Source organism: Alosa pseudoharengus, unplaced genomic scaffold (assembly GCF_046254945.1).
Source record: "Alosa pseudoharengus isolate Yale_2024_CS ecotype anadromous, Long Island Sound unplaced genomic scaffold, YU_APseudo_1.1 YU_APseudo_1.1_scf_14, whole genome shotgun sequence".
NCBI classification, from domain to species: Eukaryota; Metazoa; Chordata; class Actinopteri; order Clupeiformes; family Clupeidae; genus Alosa; species Alosa pseudoharengus.
This window is the reverse complement of record NW_027468609.1, coordinates 6,011,396-6,032,435: the sequence shown is the minus strand read 5'-3', so window position 1 is coordinate 6,032,435 and position 21,040 is coordinate 6,011,396. Positions and strand designations below refer to the sequence as shown.

The window sequence follows — 21,040 nt, the reverse complement described above, 5'->3', positions numbered from 1 at the left end:
ACAGAAAAATGGAAAGAATGCTTGTCACTAACATACAAATTAACTACTAATGAAAATCTGCGATTAATACAGTTTAAAATAATGACAAGGATATATTATACGAGAGATAAAATAAGCAAGTTTGATAACACATCATCAGATAGATGTTTAAAATGTAACCTGTATGGTGATTCCCTCCTGCATGCCTTTTGGTACTGTAAAGGAATTAAGAAGGTGTGGGAGACCATAGAGATTTGGTTATCTAAGTATACCAACAGAAAAATCTTATTTTCTCCAAGAATGTGTATTTTTCAGGATATAGAGGGAATAAGATATCCTACTAGCTGGCAGACACTTTTTTCCTCTCTTATCTTTAAAAAACTAATATTGCAAAATTGGAAAAATAAGGAAGCTCCTTCAATAGATAACTGGAAGGCCTTAATGAAGTATTACCTGTGTATTGAAAGATCAATGTCAGAGGACACAAATAAAAAGACACAATTTGATAGCCAATGGAGCCAAATTTATAATGCCCTCTAAAATGTATCTTTAGAACCCCTCTATGTTTTTTTGTTTTTGTTGTTGTTGTTGTCGCCGTTGTTGTTGTTGTTGTGGGTGAGTGAATGTGGACCATGTGTGGGGTGTATGGGTTAATAGGGGCGGGTGGGTGGGGGGAAGGGAGGTGGGTGGGTAGGACTGGGTCGGCATAATCAATAATAAATACTAAAAAGTATTGAAGGAAGCATATTGTGTAAAAGTAGAGATGAAATACTGTTTTGATGAAATTCTGAAACTGTCCTTTTTTTTCCATTGAGTTTGTTTTTACCTTTTTTGATGTACTTCCTGGTACCTAATTATGAAGACTCACAGAAATTAATAATAAAAAAAAATTATAAAAAAAAAAAAAAAAAGGATAAGATACGGTAAAGCTACTGTTAAGGATAAGATACGGTAACACTACTGTTAAGGATAAGATACGGTAACGCTACTGTTAAGGATAAGATACGGTAAAGCTACTGTTAAGGATAAGATACGGTAAAGCTACTGTTAAGGATAAGATACGGTAAAGCTACTGTTAAGGATAAGATACGGTAACGCTACTGTTAAGGATAAGATACGGTAACTAACTGGCAACACTGATAATATTACCATAAAACTAAGTCTCAGTAGGGGCATACTGTCGGTGCACATTGTTAGGGCACCATACTGCTAAAGACACATACAATTGCATTACTGTAACACGGGGGGGGGGGGGGGGGGCGGCGGTTGTTAAGATTGTCTTGGTAGTGTATAGGTCTAATTGAGTGCCTGTCACTTTAAAGCAACACCAAAGAGTTTTTTGTACCTTAAAAATGTTTCCATCGTTTCAGTGGTTCATCAACTCGTAACAGGGTGAACGGCACTTCTGCATTCGTTTCGCGGCCCTCTATCGGCTATAACCGGACTATGTAAGTTTGCCAGATCAGGTAGCGGATCTGTAGTTCGATGGAATGGCTAGGCAATCAAGGACATGGGTAGATAGATGGAGAAGAAATCAAAAATAATAAATAAAAAGTTCTATGGAGATGTGCAAAAGATGGAGAAAGTCAGATGTGTGTTTGTGTGTGTGTGTTTTTTGACGTGTGATGAAATAAGAAAATAAATAAAAGGTCTGTAGCATAGGGAGAGGGATGTAAAAGTGCTAAAAGTCATGTAGGTGTGTGTGTGGGGGGGGGGGGGGGTCATGAGTGCTGAGGAGTGAATGAGTGCAAAGTCAGTATAGTGTGAGTTCAGAGTTGGGAAATGTTTGAGAGCGCTGAGGAGTGAATGTGTGCAAAGTCAGTATAGTGTGAGTTCAGAGTTGGGAAATGTTTGAGAGTGCTGAGGAGTGAATGTGTGCAAAGTCAGTATAGTGTGAGTTCAGAGTTGGGAAATGTTTGAGAGTGCTGAGGAGTGAATGTGTGCAAAGTCAGTATAGTTGTTGTCAGGACATTGTTATTTGCAAAGCCGGTGCTGAATAAACAAATACTGCGTGCGACAGAGGAAAAGTTCTTTGGTGTTGCACCTGTAGTCAGATTTTAGGGATTTTTGTTACACATAATACATTTTCATTGTGCAATCATCACATTTCTTGCTTAAGATACTGAATTTTGTTTGTATTTAAAAACAAATACCCACGTACAGTATGTGTGGACCACACCAATAGAATGATAATCATACGTCACAGTGAAATCTTTTTTGATGGTGTAAATCCTTAATTTCCGTTTCACATCCATCACAGTCATCACAGACTGGTGGAGACGCAACCTTCTCATGTCATCATAGATGATCGTAGATGTTTGTCTTTTGTCTTGTCAGAGGGGTATGCACCTCCCTGGTCTGGGTACCAGCGTACACAGCTTGCCTAGTCATATGTATTCTTTTTATTTTTATAATTATATTATTGTTTGTTTGCTCTTTTATTCTAGGCTGCCTGTAGCACTAACTTTGGCTTATTTACAGCTTTTTGTCTGTCAATTAATGAACATTGTCCATATCAAATAAACAAATAAAAAAAATGATTTAATATGATTATCCTATTGTATTGTAAACATTAATACATTAATGTATTGTAAACATTGTCTGGAGTATAAATAGAAGTAATTGTACTGTGTCATCCATCAGGATCGGTCAGGATATTTACTTTCTCTCTCTCTTTCTGCTTTGTTCTACCAACCCCACCTCCCCTTCCTTAACACAGAAACTAGTTATATTGCCATCGGGACCAGGCCAACGTTCTTCCCATGTGCTCCTTCTGCAGTTCTACTTTAACGGCACCGACAATCAAAAAATCCAGTGGAAACTAGATGGCAGAAGTGTGTAGGCCAATCGGCCCACCAGCTTTTTCTACTTTGTCACAGAGTTTGACAGGTACGATCTTTCAAAACGGCATGTTATTTCTCATAGACATTTGACGACCGGAAGTTGGATGGATACGGAAGTTACGGAGGCGGGACTTATTCTGGAGAGGTCTATTGAGATGGGGTCTGGGAACTAGACATTCATTTTCTCCTATTTGAAATGTGGTTTACGAATGCCCAGAGCTGTTGATTGGGCGCTACGAATGTCTATCAAATGCGTCTGTACATAGCTCATAACGGCTTTGGTGTGTCGTCATCGTCTTGCTGCCCTCCCTCCGTTCTGTGATTGGTTCCTTCGTTGAGGTGAAAACTAGTGGTGCATTCAGGGCACTTCGGAATGACAAGGACCGCCCCCATGGCTACTTTGTTTTTCCGACAGCAAGTGTTCATGTAGCGTCATGAGACCCTCCTGATCTCGCGAGCTTCAGGGTTTCACTCGCAGATCAGTCTGGGAACTTTTCGTTAAAGAGAATTTGGAGCAGTTCACCAAACGAACGTCCAATCAGCGTTAGCTTTGAGGCGGGTTGAGGTGTGACGCAACGAACATGACGGCATCCACAGATGAGATGAGCATAGCTATCGCGCAAGTTTTATTCAAATTAGAAAGTATTCCTGGGTAAGCTGTGAAGCTATGAGTCTCAGCCATGCAGCTGGGAGGAATGAACGACACAGACATCCTCCACGGCCGATTCCATAATGGAGGAATATAATGGAGGAATATACTTTCTTCAGTGTAGGGCCTACCGTGAAAACTTGATGGGAATTGTGGTTCATGTCACATACAAATGGTAAGTTAAAACATCTTAACGTTAGTTACGTTACCTAACTTAATTGTATGTTAAACAAAGGCATTAGAAGAACACTTTGTTCATCTAATTGGTTGATTTGGCCCGTCGATAACCAACAAAGGTGGTGATAGACAGATGGTTTATCCAATCAGCTAACCAGTATTTCCGCCCCTTCCCAAAAGTTCTTCAATGAAAAGTCCCCAGATGGATATGCGGAGCAAATCCATCTGGCGGAGTCAGGTTAGTGTTCATGTGCTTTGCCGTCGGAATGTGTGACAAACACGATGCCACAACAAAGGTTAAAACATACACTCACTAATCCTAAACAAACAACTGTATTTGCTTAAAATATAGTGTAAGACGCTCGTGAAAGAAAGATATGCAGCTTTCAAGTGACAAAAACTGCAAATTCCCAAGTTCACATTAAAACTGTTGGACATGAAAGGCCACATGGACTACAAACGAACTAGCCTACAACGTGACGACAAAAGTGATGACGAGCCCCTAACTGGGCAACTCTGTTAGCAAAATCTATCCCGTTTCCGACCTCTGACTCACACATTACGTGATGTGAATGACGCGGAATGATATTTTCACTCGGAGAAAGGTTTTTCCGAAGCCAATGAACGCAAGGAAAGTCCATAGAATCCAGGCTGCCTAGCAGCGTGAATAAAATCGCGCGCGTAAGGCAACATGGGAAAACCCAGGCTACCTAGCAAGAGGGATGCCCCTCTTTAAGACATTCGTGAGGGAACCCTTGCAATCCTAGTTAAAAGGCTGCTAATGTGTGATGTGTGGATGCCATTCATAACGTTTTTTACGTAGTTAGTTAAAATAAAGGTTCGTACTTCTTGGGACAACCACTTTTGAGTCTTGGAAAACACTTTCCCATTTACATCGGGATTTTGCAAACATTCAGTGTCAGCGTCAATAAAATGAGCCCTGCATGAGTAACGAAATTGACAAGCAACTGCCCATGGGCGGATTATGAACTTTCGGGCCCCTGGGCCCAGATGTATTAAGGGCCCCCCACTAATTGTCGTATATGTGGGAGGGGGGGTTTGGGGGTCCTCCCCCAGAACATTTTCATTTTGTTTGATGTGTTTTCCTGTATTCTGGTGCATTTTGGGGATGGCCAATACTAAATTCAATCAGATTCATAGCCTACATCCTGATTTGTTAGATAGATACTTTATTGATCCCCAAGGGGAAATTCGTAATATTGAGGCAATGATTCCATGGCTTGGGCTTCAGGGCCCCCTGAACTTTTGGGCCCCTGGGCCTGGGCCCGGTAGGCCTGTGCAGTAATCCATCCCTGCAACTGCCAAACAGTATTCTAACGTTAGAACCTTTGATACTGCTTGATTGCATAACTTAACTTTGTTTAGTCTCCTCAATGTAGCCTACTGTGTTGTGATAAGACCTTAGCAGAGTTAACTTTAATGCAGCAGTTTTGAACAAATTTGCGCAGCATTGTCACGATGCTAAGCGGATTTAATAGCAATTTAGCCCACCATCTTCTATGCAATGCTTCTATGTGGCAACAACAATCCTTCAACAATCGCGAATGCACACGCAAAGGAGAGGCAGCGGCTCCTTAGAAGAGAGAACGGGGCGGGGCAAGGAAAGGCTGCGTGCGTAAAAAGGATTTTATCTTATCTTTAATTTAAAATAGTAGGCCTAGAATAGAACAATAATGTGTCACGCCCGGTTTTGATTTCGTGGCGCCTCGCCACAGATTAGTCAACGTATGGGAAACACTGCTATTTTATTTTTTCAACATATGTTGAGCCAGATTTTCCAAAATAAGCAGGTGTAGTGTTGATAGGGAGACGCTAGATGAATGGAGTGATTTTGGAAGTGGAAGTTAGAGTGAAGCTATTGATTTTTCCACAATAAAAAAAATTATGAAAAATAGGCTGGTATGAGTCAGATTTCCCCAAATAAATAGGTGTAGTATGACCATATGGAAACCCTACATGTGTGGAGGGATTTTGGAAGCGTTCGACTCAATAACAGTGAAGCTATTGAAATGTATCTTTCCTTTCGGTTTGTACTTTAGACGGCCCCTACGCTCGGCTGAAAGCGGAATGCTCACAGGAATACATTTTATTTATCCACATATAGACTGTTCGTTCGTACGAAACCCGGGTTGTAACCTAGCTCGTAGCAACCTCACTATGGCTAGATAGAGCTGCCTGTTGTGTAATGAAAACGTTTAGCCTATGATTTATTGAACTGCAAACCGCGAATCTTGCGAATCTGCCCATCTGTGCGTCACTTCGGAACTAGCCTAAACTATTGTTTGTTCTGAATCATGAGAAAGCAGGGATTTGTATGGGCGGGGTTCAACTATAAAGTCTTGGAAACTGTAGTTAAAATGATTAAGGGATTTGGTCAGAGGTAGCCTAGGTGTCAGTCTGGTACACGAGATGCTGTCCGACGTTTCCACCGAAGTCATTTCTACAGACTCGGTGACCGACCTGAGACAAGAGGAGATGGTCATAACACTGTTAAGACACTATCAGACCATGAGGCGACAGGAGACGCGGTTACGTCTTGCCACGGGGTTCATGATACTCATGGGCTTAGCAGCTGTTTTTTTCTTTCATTATCAGAAACGTAACAGTGCGAGTGAGGTAAGGTGATTCTGCGAATCCTGCTACTCTCAAACATACGAATTTGTTTAAGCTGTAGGCTATAAATTGTTAAAATTATTTTTACAATTTTTTATTGGAATGGTGTTTGCTTTGCTCTGCATGTTTACTGGGACCTCTATCAAAACGGTTCAGGAACCCTCCTTACTAGGTTTATAGATACACAGATTTTGCACATAATAAAAACATGGAATGTAGGATGAGACATTTCGGATGTTGACCTGCTTGTCGGTGTGTTCAGCTCCAACATGTGTTTGTTTTTCAGGCTGGCATTGCTGCCCAGAATGGTAAGAGTTGTCTTTGCTGGGCTAGTGCCTATGATAGACCTACTAATGGACATGGACAATGGCATGCACAGCTGAAATTAATGTTTTGGTATCCATTTGCTTTTAGAACCTTCTGCTCAAGCACAACATGCCCGGCAGACGAAAAAGCCTTCCTTTTACCTGACTCGTAAGTCATTTGTGTCATTTTCAACACAAAACCACATGGGGTTTAGTGCTACCTGGGTGCTCTGAGGTTTAGGTAGTATGTGAATAGCCACAAGTTGGACAGATGTACAGTACTTGAACACCCAGAAGAGCATGACCCTTTGACACTTTCATGTCATTTTTTATGTTCCCTACAGCTGATAAGAACCAAACCAAGAACATGAAACCCATGCAGTGGCTGAACCGCACCACCACCCAGGCTGTCCAATCTATTTGGATTCCGACGAATGGCATATATTTTGTGTTTCTGCAAATGTCTCATCGGATCCCGGATACTGACTTCTGTGCAAAAATGGCAAACAAAGGGACATACCTGACTGCTAGTGTCGTTAGGACCAGAGAGGCCTACCCAGAGCCTGACACCTTGTTCATCTCAAAGGACAGCATCCCCTGTACCTACCCAAACTTCAGAAGTGTTTACGCTGGCCACTTAATCAACTTGATGGCTAACGATAAGTTGGAGGTCATGGTCGACACATCTTCTGAGCTGATTGACTGGTTTATTAAGAAAGGGGTGGTTTTTGGTGGTTATCTAATAAATAGACTAAAGGACTGAAACTGAAAGAAACTTTTGGTTATGGTGTTGTGATATCATTGTGGTGGTGGTGTTTCAATTTGGTATCAACAGATTTTTCAGATGTATCTGTTTTGATGTGATTTTTTTTTAAAACTAATATTTAGTATGTATAGTAATGGTCATACCAGTACATTCCTTAAGGGAATTTAAACTTTTTTAAAAATGAAATTAAAAATGCTGTAAGCGATTCTGGAGTCACATTTGTTCATATTTTAACCCAATCCCCAAACAAAACAGAGGGCAAACTCCCCTTCCTTCCCCCAAACTCCCTTTCCCCTTTCAGTGGTTGGCTTGATCAGTTTTGTTATGGTTTGGGGGACAAGCTTGCTCCACTTTGTTTCTGATTTACAGAGCCAGAGCTGTTTATAAAGACTGCCTTTTAACAGTGTATTCACAGAATGGTGAGCCAGTGGATCATGAGGAAATATTTGCTGAATGTGGCAAGAAGTGTTACAGGTTAGAAATAGCTTAGTATCACTTGCAGTACCAGAAATTATATGTGTTTTTTACAAGAAATGTTCCCCCATTGGAGAGCTCTTCGAAACTAACCTGTTTTATGTTAAAACAATTATGTTAAATGCATGACCAATCTAATCATTTTCTAAAAACAGATTGAGCAGTATGGATTTGTTTGAGATATTATGGTTTATAGTAGGTCATTGAAAGTTATGAATGTATTTACAAATGTTGCTTTTTACTAATATGTGGTCCCTGGGCTGACTATGCTGAGTGCTTAATAAAAAAATGAATACAATTCCTAAAAGTTGATGTGGTTTTTAAAGTTGAATGTCAGAAAGAACAAAATATTATTATCTAAAGTAGTATTATCTAATGATCTCTCATCAGATAATCATGATCCTTATTTTTACTCATGTGAATGCAATGAGCTTCCGTATGTGTGTGTGTGTGTGGAATTATTTGCTGACACATACGTACACACAGACAAACACACACAAGTCTGACACACACAATAGAAAGAAAAAAAATCCCAGTGGATATTAATAAATATTTCACGCATTCCCTGCTGATAAAAAAAACAGCTAGAAACCAGTTTATGCTTGTAGCTGGTCTTTGCTAGTTTTCTTCCAGCTCTTGCTGGTCTTTGCTGGCGTAGCTGTTGGGCCACCAGGTGGAAATGCTGGTCATGTGGGATACAGCTGGTGAAATGGTCATGCTAGTGACCAGCCTGCCAAGCTTGACATTGTTGGTGTAAGATGGTCGTGCTGGTTTGCTAGAATGACCAACATAGAATGGCCAGTTAAACCAGCAATGTAAGACCAGCAACACCAGCGAAAATGACCAGCTTAAGGTGGTCAATTAAACAGCTAGACCAGCAAAACTCTTGTGAAAACACCTCAACCATCATAGGGTGGTCAAACAAGCTGGTCAACTAATCCTACCTCCGATGCTAGATATTTTGTGGATTGTGCCACAAAACTAGACCAGTGCTACAGTATGTGTAAAAGTTAACATACAACGATGGTAGGCTATATGACTGCGTTGGCTTATTACATATTAGCAAAGCATGTAAAATAGGGAATTGTTTGTGCGTGTATAAGGGTAGTCAGCTAGTCCATATAGCTGTTGGTTGGTTAACCCGATCTGAGGTGCTGCTGTGGGCAGGTTGAATCGTGTGCAGGGCTGTGCCACAGTTCAGCACAGTTACATGTGTGGATACAGGTTGGAGTTTTGTTGACATAAAAAGAAATTTATATTCAGATTTTTACCTGTAGAATCCTAGTTTCTGACTTAATTTAGTATACTGGATCACAGCTAAATCTAACATTTCCTCTCTTTCCTCTGACTGACTTGTGCATTCCAAGTGGCAGTCAACTTAGCGTACCATGCTAATGACATCACAGATCAATGAAGCTCAAGATGGCTGCGCCTATGTAATAACAGATCACTGTTTTTTCTCCCTTGTAACTATTTCAGCAGTTTTAAGTATCCTACCATTAATAGAACTGATAACAAATCAGTTATATCCTCCTGGGAACCAAGAAAAAAAAGTGTCCAACAATTTCTTTTTTTTTTTTGTGATTTCCTTTCTATTTAGGATTAAAAAAAACATCTTACAATTTTTATTTTTTTAAATTTCTGTTTCACTCACTCACTCACTCACCCCCCTCATTCATCCTATACAAATGATCTCCTAAATTTCCCAAAATATCAAAATATTTTGGTCCTGGTGTCCATTATAATGGACATTCATAAAGTCACTATTATTTCAAAATGTAAATAACTTAACTTCTTTCAAAATGAATCATATGATTCCTGACATTTTCATTAACAAGACCATATATTGCCATCATAATGATTGCTTAATAAGAAGACACTATTTGACTTATCTCTCCTCCTTCTATAAAATGTGCTTGTTTTGATGTCAACCATTTTTGAGAACCAGGAAGAGGAGGTTCCCAGCAACCCAGCCAATCACATGATATATCATTAGAAAGCCCAGGATTTTTTCCTCTTTAAAAGACCACAGGAATTGATAGAATAGCTCAAAGGGGTAAAGGGGTATGCTTCTAGAACTTATGTCCACTACAGAGGACATAGGTCTATGGATTGGTTCTCAGGAGGATATCGCCGTTAGTTCCTATTTCGTTTCTGTTCCACTTTAACGGTTGTAGACCCACAAATTCAGACTTAACTCAAAGTTCTGCATCACAAGCTCAAACAGAGAAATTTGTATTGATGGCAAAGATGAATCCAGTAAAACAGCTTTTGTCAGGCCCCATGCACCCCTCCCATTTTGGCTCAGAGCCAGATTCTGTGAGCACATCAAAACTGTTACTCTAAGTAGCTCTATACTTTGAATTTTTGGGGGGATAGAGGCCGGTGAGACTGTGGGATGACTGGGGTCAGCAAGGATCCACTTGGTCTTTCTCCTGCAGCTCTGCCTGTAAAGGTCCTGAATAGTAGGTAACTCAGTCCTTGTAATGCGCTGCGCTGACCTGACCACCCTTTGCCAAACTTTGCAGTCATGGGCGGTGCTGTATCCAGTCAGGATACTCTTATTTGCTGGTGTTGGTCCACCGTGTTTTATCAAGTACAAAGTTAACCAGAAGATTTTAGAGCACTTCATGCTTCCATCTGCTGACAACATTTATGGAGATGCTGATTTCCTTTTGCAGCAGGACTCGGCACCTGCCCACAGTGCCAAAACTGCTAGTTACCAAAATTACTGTGCTTAATTGGCCAGACAACTCATCTGACCTGAACCCCATAGAGAATCTATGGTTTATTGTCCAGAGAAAAATAAATTAGAGAGACACCAGATCCAACAATACAGATGACCTTAAGGACGCTATCAAAGCAACCTGGGCTTCCATAACACCTCAGCAGTGCCATAGGCTGATTGCCTCCATATCACGCCACATTGATGCAGTCATTTGTGCAAAGCAGCCAGAACAAGTATTGAGTGTATAAATGAACTATTTTGGATTAGTCAATTTTTTTTTTCCCAAAAGGTCGACATTTCTGTATTATAATCTCCTTATTCTAATATTTTGAAATACTCATTTTTGGTTTTCATGAGCTGTAAGTCGTAATCATCAAGATTACAACCAGGGGCGCCTGCCAGAATGAATGCTATGGTATGCACACCCACCCTTGGTTCTAGGGGTTCTTAAGAGTAAAACAAAACATGTCTCCATTTTTTCTGGTTTTAGTGACCCTAATCAAAGGTCAAATTCAGAACAGGTCAAATTTGGCGTTTTGTCTATAAACCTCACATTTCTGGTATTGTAGCATATATTTGGTGCCAAAAAGCAGATATATTCTACAAGGTAGTGTGCCATGTGCCAAAATGGTCCACATACATAATATAACATTATAAAACAATTGTTAGGGTGACTATTGATCTCTTTAGCAAGAAATTATACCCAAAATGCTCAAAATTGTCAAAAAATACTTATATCAATTCATGCTCATTAGTGCACTTGAGTGTAGCCTGCTCAGCCAGCTGCTCTAGACCAGCTGCTCTAGACCAGGGTTTCTCAAACGTTTTCATACCAAGGACCACTTAACCAATAAAAAAAAAATTCACGGACCACCTATCTAAAATAAAAAGTAGTACTTACTTCAACAGTATATTACACAAGGCCTACTCACTGAACCACTTTGCTTATTGTGTCAGAGGATTAATATGATTTAAACTGGCATAGTTTACAAAGGCAGTGTTGCAGAACTGTTTGGATTTACATACAAGTTGGTTCAATATAGCATCTATACTATATTTTACCACGTCTGCTCGCGGACCACTTGGGATAGCTTGCGGACCACCAGTGGTCCCCGGACCACACTTTGAGAAACACTGCTCTAGACTACACCCATTTGAAAGGAATTTCAGAGCACAAAGTGCAGAGTAGAGGTCTGCACTCCCACGGTAAACCCACATTAATGCGGGAGCGGGCAGGAGCGGGACAGAATATTGCGGGAGCGGGCGGGCGCGGGACTGATAAATCAGTCCCGCGCAGACCTCTAGTGCAGAGATCTCTGTTAAATCAGGTTTAATAGACGTTTTGCATAACCAGCATCAGCTGAAGTAGGCCTTCCATATGTGAGTGTAAAGAAAATAAAGGGTAAAAGGATCAGAAAGACAAACAGACAGGTGTGTGTGTGTGTGCATGTGTGTGTGTGAGACTAGTTGGCAGGGGCGTATCAAGCTTTTTAAAAGTGTGGGGGTTGTGGGATAGGAAAATGAAACAATCTTGCCGAAAGAAAATGAAATTCTGATTGCTAAACACACAATTTTAAAGCAGTTTGGGAGGGACAGAAGAAGCAGTGCCCCTCATATGTGTGGCTCATGTGACATGTAGGCCTACATGATCGATCTACCTATCACTTCACTATTTGACTAGCCTACATGGAGACATAGCTCATGTTATAAATCAAGAAATCATTTCAGAAATTATGTTTTGTGCATATGGGTTAGCAGGCTACAATAAATTGCCCTAACAGAGAGCAGCCTAATTTCGAGGTATCACTAATACCTAAATAAATATAATAGCCTAATAAAGAATACAGAACTGTAAGCTCAAATTCAAAAACGTTTGAAGTCTACCCAAACATATGCAAAGGGAATATAAATAAATTGTGTTGCATATAGCCAGCTTAATTAATGTGAATTTAAAGATTATGATTAGCCGTTTCTATGCTTTTTCCATTAATAGTTACAGGAAGCCACGTTGTTGTTTAAACTATAGTTGCTTCTAGCCCACGTTAGTTTCACTTGCTGCAGGGACACACACATTGCATGAGCGCTCATAAGCGTTCTATATGAGTTCTACATACTGGAAATCTTAGTTCTCAGATGTAGAACTCAAATGTGTCTTTAGGCTACTTGACGCCTCCGTTTGTAAGATGTTCTAAATGGAACGCGATCGTATTTAAGATCTCCAGCACCGGCCATAACTTAATTTCGCGGCTACGTGGACCAGTAGGTTAATTGATGAGGACGCCCATAGTTTGAGAAAAGCTGCAGATCATAGACAGAGAAAGCAAAATGCTCTGAGAACAGTAGCCAAGTAGCCTGACGAGCCAGACCCAGTAGCCAAGGTCTTTCTGCACAAACAAGTGCCTTGGTGCGCGCACCCCCGCTTTCACTTTGACTCTCTGCATTTATACATTGTGACAAAAACTGTCAGTCAGACAGTGAATTTTGGTTTACTAATTGAATGCGGTAACAATTATCATTTCAATTCTATCTGAAATCTGCTCACTGCAGACTTTAGGCTATAATGCAGACCCAAGCAGCCCCATATGGAAATGATCTATATAAAATTTACACTAATTTAATATGCTGCATTAGATCCTCATATGTAGTATATAGGGAAGTGAATCTGCATGTAAAATGCATATTAAATGCATACAACATGTAACTTGCAAGGTTTTGCAACATATAAGCATTGTAGATGACACCAAGCCCTAAAACAATATCCTTACAAAATGTGTGTATAGTACAACATACAAGACTTGGGCACGCACAAAAATCTTGTATGAGATAGGCAGACAAGGAAGCAACAAAACCTTAAAATATGAACACATGAGAAAAGAGATGTAGAACCAGGCAGTGTTTCCCATACATTGACTAATCTGTGGCAGGGCGCCACAAAATAAAAATCGGCCGCCACACATAAATATTATATGTTTATTTTAATGTAATTTAATTTAAATTAAATATAAGATCAAATCCTTGCATTGCCATTGAGCTGCACTTTTTACGCACGCAGCCTTTCCTTGCCCGGCCCCGCTCTCTCTCGTAGCCCGCTGCCCCTCCTCTGCATGTGCATTTAACAAAGTATTCACGATTGTTGAAGGATTGTTGTTGCCACATAGACGTCTGGCTAAATTGCTATTAAATTCGCTTAGCATCGTGACCATGCTGAGCAAATTTGTTAAAAACTGCTGCATTGAAGTTAACTCTGCTAAGATCTTATCACAACATAGTAGGCTACATTGAAGAGACTAAACTAAGTTATGCAATCAAGCAGTATCTCAAAGCTAACTTTAGAATACTGTTTGGATGTCGAATTTAGCATGCTTAGCCTACTTTCAGCTGCTTGTCAAATTCGTTGAAGGGCTCATTTTATTGACTCTGACACTGAATGTTTGCAAAATCCCGATGTAAATGGAAAAGTGTTTTCCAAAATTCAAAAGTGCTTGTCCCAAGGAGAAGTACGAACTTTTATTTTAACTATGTAGAAAACGTTATGAATTGCATCCACACATGCAACACATCCAACATATGTTTTAAAAGCCACGTTTTTTGTTTATCTGTAAATCAGAATGTCTTCATTATCTTTCAGAAGTAAACATCATTAAAATTATTTTTAATCAAATCATTTTAAATGCTTTTCAATTATACAAATTCACCAGCACAAACTGGTGAAAAACCAGCTGACCAGCCCAGCCACCAGCTTATGGTTTAGCTGTTTTTTTTTCCAGCAGGCTAGGCCTAGGCCACATGTTTGATGTCATAATACACTAATATCCATTCCTAATGTTTTGATTAAATGTGGCATATAATTTATGTAGCCTAAACTTTTAGCTTCATTTTTTAAACAGACCTCAATCATTTTGGATTGACTTACATTGGACTATGCAAAAAGTTCATGCAATCTCATCAGCCTAACAAAATTCGGCAGGCTCTGTGCCTGTTTTGATAGATTTATCCTTCCTCATTTGTGAACTGTTGCAAAGCATAGTTGCATTAATGGTAGCCTAATGTATGGCTACATAAATTACTCCAATATATTCTTAAATTAATGAATGAATACATTTGTCACTTTGACCATTGAGTTACCCAAACTGTGATAACAGTCAAGGGATTCTGAAAATTGTTGCCTGTAAAGATAAACCCAAAGTAGGCATACAAACCTTTTTTTCCATCGTGATAAGGTGCGACGAGGAATATTTTCTTTCAGCCATTCATTTTTTTCGCAGTTTTTTCTTTTCAACATAATTAAAAACACATGTGATTCAGGATACTAGAGCGACGCTGCGCGCTAAATCCTGCTCCCCGCCTCTCGCGAAACACCGTGAGATCTCCATCTTCCAATGAGACAGCTGCGACGTTCGAATCGAAACAGAAGTTGTGGAGTCAGGACTCAGGAGAGGCCGGAGAGGCAGCAAGGAGTGAGCGAGAATGTACGAGCCTGTAGGAAAAGACCTTACATCACTTTTATAATGGAAGAAACAAGAGGTAAGGAGTGTAATAAACATTTCGTAATACTGTTTTTGTATTCATTCGCGTGTAATCAGTTTTTAAGCAAGAGCAAGTCGGCTACTTGACCAATATTACAGCACTGCAGCTGGCAAGATCTCATTTCTTTCACTGATTAGTCATTAGCTTATGAGTAGCTAGTCTGGTAGAACCAAAGAAATCCGTTTTGCCGTTTTGAAGCCACAAATAGATGACCTACGGGAATCGTGTAGAGTTGGTTGGTGGTGTGTGTGTGTGTTTGTGTGTGTGTGTGTGTGTGTGTGTGTGTGTGTGTGTGTTGGGGGGGGGGGGGGGGGCATGTTGATGACGCAAATAAAATGTAATGTTCAAAACCGCTAGCATATCTCCAGAGACAACTTAAGAATCTTTGATATCTCCGTGCGTACTAGGAACTAACAGAAGACAACTGTTGAAAGAGCAAACGGCACTTTCACATGATGGGTACAAGTGTAACCCAACGGGATCGCAAAATAGGACTTACAAAACGAACTATAACACTGCTAAGAATCTGCTGCACTCAAATTGCACCGTTTTGCTGTCAATGCAGAGAAAAATAGAACTCTTCTATTTCAAGGGGTCTCTGCTGTTCTGCTGTGCAGAACACTACATGGTGTAAATGGCCTAATCTGATAACAAGTAGACGAAAACAGACCAAAACCTTGCACTACCTGTGCACTACAGGTATTGGTGTGAATGCAGTGTTACATGGTGATAAAATATGTAATACCGTATCTATCTGCTTATTCATACATCCTTTCTTCATTTTTCCTCCATTCTTTTAGTGGCAGAAACACCAGCCAGAAAGTTTGTTGTGGTACAATGGTCAGAAGGAGATGACAATGGCAAGTTAAGTGATGTCAATCAAAACTGATGCCATCATTGGCTATTTGCTGACACATACGTACACACAGACAAACACACACAAGTCTGACACACACAATAGAAAGAAAAAAAATCCCAGTGGATATTAATAAATATTTCACGCATTCCCTGCTGATAAAAAAAACAGCTAGAAACCAGTTTATGCTTGTAGCTGGTCTTTGCTAGTTTTCTTCCAGCTCTTGCTGGTCTTTGCTGGCGTAGCTGTTGGGCCACCAGGTGGAAATGCTGGTCATGTGGGATACAGCTGGTGAAATGGTCATGCTAGTGACCAGCCTGCCAAGCTTGACATTGTTGGTGTAAGATGGTCGTGCTGGTTTGCTAGAATGACCAACATAGAATGGCCAGTTAAACCAGCAATGTAAGACCAGCAACACCAGCGAAAATGACCAGCTTAAGGTGGTCAATTAAACAGCTAGACCAGCAAAACTCTTGTGAAAACACCTCAACCATCATAGGGTGGTCAAACAAGCTGGTCAACTAATCCTACCTCCGATGCTAGATATTTTGTGGATTGTGCCACAAAACTAGACCAGTGCTACAGTATGTGTAAAAGTTAACATACAACGATGGTAGGCTATATGACTGCGTTGGCTTATTACATATTAGCAAAGCATGTAAAATAGGGAATTGTTTGTGCGTGTATAAGGGTAGTCAGCTAGTCCATATAGCTGTTGGTTGGTTAACCCGATCTGAGGTGCTGCTGTGGGCAGGTTGAATCGTGTGCAGGGCTGTGCCACAGTTCAGCACAGTTACATGTGTGGATACAGGTTGGAGTTTTGTTGACATAAAAAGAAATTTATATTCAGATTTTTACCTGTAGAATCCTAGTTTCTGACTTAATTTAGTATACTGGATCACAGCTAAATCTAACATTTCCTCTCTTTCCTCTGACTGACTTGTGCATTCCAAGTGGCAGTCAACTTAGCGTACCATGCTAATGACATCACAGATCAATGAAGCTCAAGATGGCTGCGCCTATGTAATAACAGATCACTGTTTTTTCTCCCTTGTAACTATTTCAGCAGTTTTAAGTATCCTACCATTAATAGAACTGATAACAAATCAGTTATATCCTCCTGGGAACCAAGAAAAAAAAGTGTCCAACAATTTCTTTTTTTTTTTTGTGATTTCCTTTCTATTTAGGATTAAAAAAAACATCTTACAATTTTTATTTTTTTAAATTTCTGTTTCACTCACTCACTCACTCACCCCCCTCATTCATCCTATACAAATGATCTCCTAAATTTCCCAAAATATCAAAATATTTTGGTCCTGGTGTCCATTATAATGGACATTCATAAAGTCACTATTATTTCAAAATGTAAATAACTTAACTTCTTTCAAAATGAATCATATGATTCCTGACATTTTCATTAACAAGACCATATATTGCCATCATAATGATTGCTTAATAAGAAGACACTATTTGACTTATCTCTCCTCCTTCTATAAAATGTGCTTGTTTTGATGTCAACCATTTTTGAGAACCAGGAAGAGGAGGTTCCCAGCAACCCAGCCAATCACATGATATATCATTAGAAAGCCCAGGATTTTTTCCTCTTTAAAAGACCACAGGAATTGATAGAATAGCTCAAAGGGGTAAAGGGGTATGCTTCTAGAACTTATGTCCACTACAGAGGACATAGGTCTATGGATTGGTTCTCAGGAGGATATCGCCGTTAGTTCCTATTTCGTTTCTGTTCCACTTTAACGGTTGTAGACCCACAAATTCAGACTTAACTCAAAGTTCTGCATCACAAGCTCAAACAGAGAAATTTGTATTGATGGCAAAGATGAATCCAGTAAAACAGCTTTTGTCAGGCCCCATGCACCCCTCCCATTTTGGCTCAGAGCCAGATTCTGTGAGCACATCAAAACTGTTACTCTAAGTAGCTCTATACTTTGAATTTTTGGGGGGATAGAGGCCGGTGAGACTGTGGGATGACTGGGGTCAGCAAGGATCCACTTGGTCTTTCTCCTGCAGCTCTGCCTGTAAAGGTCCTGAATAGTAGGTAACTCAGTCCTTGTAATGCGCTGCGCTGACCTGACCACCCTTTGCCAAACTTTGCAGTCATGGGCGGTGCTGTATCCAGTCAGGATACTCTTATTTGCTGGTGTTGGTCCACCGTGTTTTATCAAGTACAAAGTTAACCAGAAGATTTTAGAGCACTTCATGCTTCCATCTGCTGACAACATTTATGGAGATGCTGATTTCCTTTTGCAGCAGGACTCGGCACCTGCCCACAGTGCCAAAACTGCTAGTTACCAAAATTACTGTGCTTAATTGGCCAGACAACTCATCTGACCTGAACCCCATAGAGAATCTATGGTTTATTGTCCAGAGAAAAATAAATTAGAGAGACACCAGATCCAACAATACAGATGACCTTAAGGACGCTATCAAAGCAACCTGGGCTTCCATAACACCTCAGCAGTGCCATAGGCTGATTGCCTCCATATCACGCCACATTGATGCAGTCATTTGTGCAAAGCAGCCAGAACAAGTATTGAGTGTATAAATGAACTATTTTGGATTAGTCAATTTTTTTTTTCCCAAAAGGTCGACATTTCTGTATTATAATCTCCTTATTCTAATATTTTGAAATACTCATTTTTGGTTTTCATGAGCTGTAAGTCGTAATCATCAAGATTACAACCAGGGGCGCCTGCCAGAATGAATGCTATGGTATGCACACCCACCCTTGGTTCTAGGGGTTCTTAAGAGTAAAACAAAACATGTCTCCATTTTTTCTGGTTTTAGTGACCCTAATCAAAGGTCAAATTCAGAACAGGTCAAATTTGGCGTTTTGTCTATAAACCTCACATTTCTGGTATTGTAGCATATATTTGGTGCCAAAAAGCAGATATATTCTACAAGGTAGTGTGCCATGTGCCAAAATGGTCCACATACATAATATAACATTATAAAACAATTGTTAGGGTGACTATTGATCTCTTTAGCAAGAAATTATACCCAAAATGCTCAAAATTGTCAAAAAATACTTATATCAATTCATGCTCATTAGTGCACTTGAGTGTAGCCTGCTCAGCCAGCTGCTCTAGACCAGCTGCTCTAGACCAGGGTTTCTCAAACGTTTTCATACCAAGGACCACTTAACCAATAAAAAAAAAATTCACGGACCACCTATCTAAAATAAAAAGTAGTACTTACTTCAACAGTATATTACACAAGGCCTACTCACTGAACCACTTTGCTTATTGTGTCAGAGGATTAATATGATTTAAACTGGCATAGTTTACAAAGGCAGTGTTGCAGAACTGTTTGGATTTACATACAAGTTGGTTCAATATAGCATCTATACTATATTTTACCACGTCTGCTCGCGGACCACTTGGGATAGCTTGCGGACCACCAGTGGTCCCCGGACCACACTTTGAGAAACACTGCTCTAGACTACACCCATTTGAAAGGAATTTCAGAGCACAAAGTGCAGAGTAGAGGTCTGCACTCCCACGGTAAACCCACATTAATGCGGGAGCGGGCAGGAGCGGGACAGAATATTGCGGGAGCGGGCGGGCGCGGGACTGATAAATCAGTCCCGCGCAGACCTCTAGTGCAGAGATCTCTGTTAAATCAGGTTTAATAGACTTTTGCATAACCAGCATCAGCTGAAGTAGGCCTTCCATATGTGAGTGTAAAGAAAATAAAGGGTAAAAGGATCAGAAAGACAAACAGACAGGTGTGTGTGTGTGTGCATGTGTGTGTGTGAGACTAGTTGGCAGGGGCGTATCAAGCTTTTTAAAAGTGTGGGGGTTGTGGGATAGGAAAATGAAACAATCTTGCCGAAAGAAAATGAAATTCTGATTGCTAAACACACAATTTTAAAGCAGTTTGGGAGGGACAGAAGAAGCAGTGCCCCTCATATGTGTGGCTCATGTGACATGTAGGCCTACATGATCTACCTATCACTTCACTATTTGACTAGCCTACATGGAGACATAGCTCATGTTATAAATCAAGAAATCATTTCAGAAATTATGTTTTGTGCATATGGGTTAGCAGGCTACAATAAATTGCCCTAACAGAGAGCAGCCTAATTTCGAGGTATCACTAATACCTAAATAAATATAATAGCCTAATAAAGAATACAGAACTGTAAGCTCAAATTCAAAAACGTTTGAAGTCTACCCAAACATATGCAAAGGGAATATAAATAAATTGTGTTGCATATAGCCAGCTTAATTAATGTGAATTTAAAGATTATGATTAGCCGTTTCTATGCTTTTTCCATTAATAGTTACAGGAAGCCACGTTGTTGTTTAAACTATAGTTGCTTCTAGCCCACGTTAGTTTCACTTGCTGCAGGGACACACACATTGCATGAGCGCTCATAAGCGTTCTATATGAGTTCTACATACTGGAAATCTTAGTTCTCAGATGTAGAACTCAAATGTGTCTTTAGGCTACTTGACGCCTCCGTTTGTAAGATGTTCTAAATGGAACGCGATCGTATTTAAGATCTCCAGCACCGGCCATAACTTAATTTCGCGGCTACGTGGACCAGTAGGTTAATTGATGAGGACGCCCATAGTTTGAGAAAAGCTGCAGATCATAGACAGAGAAAGCAAAATGCTCTGAGAACAGTAGCCAAGTAGCCTGACGAGCCAGACCCAGTAGCCAAGGTCTTTCTGCACAAACAAGTGCCTTGGTGCGCGCACCCCCGCTTTCACTTTGACTCTCTGCATTTATACATTGTGACAAAAACTGTCAGTCAGACAGTGAATTTTGGTTTACTAATTGAATGCGGTAACAATTATCATTTCAATTCTATCTGAAATCTGCTCACTGCAGACTTTAGGCTATAATGCAGACCCAAGCAGCCCCATATGGAAATGATCTATATAAAATTTACACTAATTTAATATGCTGCATTAGATCCTCATATGTAGTATATAGGGAAGTGAATCTGCATGTAAAATGCATATTAAATGCATACAACATGTAACTTGCAAGGTTTTGCAACATATAAGCATTGTAGATGACACCAAGCCCTAAAACAATATCCTTACAAAATGTGTGTATAGTACAACATACAA

The 21,040-nt window shown here is 40.1% G+C and overlaps 1 protein-coding gene across 1 annotated transcript; it reads left to right on the top strand.

The window, feature by feature from the left end:
• The first annotated feature begins 5,728 nt into the window (after window positions 1-5,728).
• Window positions 5,729-8,094, top strand: LOC143122348 (uncharacterized). The gene is made up of 4 exons (XM_076283163.1): window positions 5,729-6,285; window positions 6,569-6,590; window positions 6,697-6,756; window positions 6,932-8,094. The coding sequence occupies exons 1-4, from the start codon at window positions 6,079-6,081 to the stop codon at window positions 7,348-7,350; spliced, it is 708 nt and encodes a 235-aa protein (XP_076139278.1). The 5' UTR covers window positions 5,729-6,078; the 3' UTR covers window positions 7,351-8,094.
• Window positions 8,095-21,040: the final 12,946 nt, after the last annotated feature.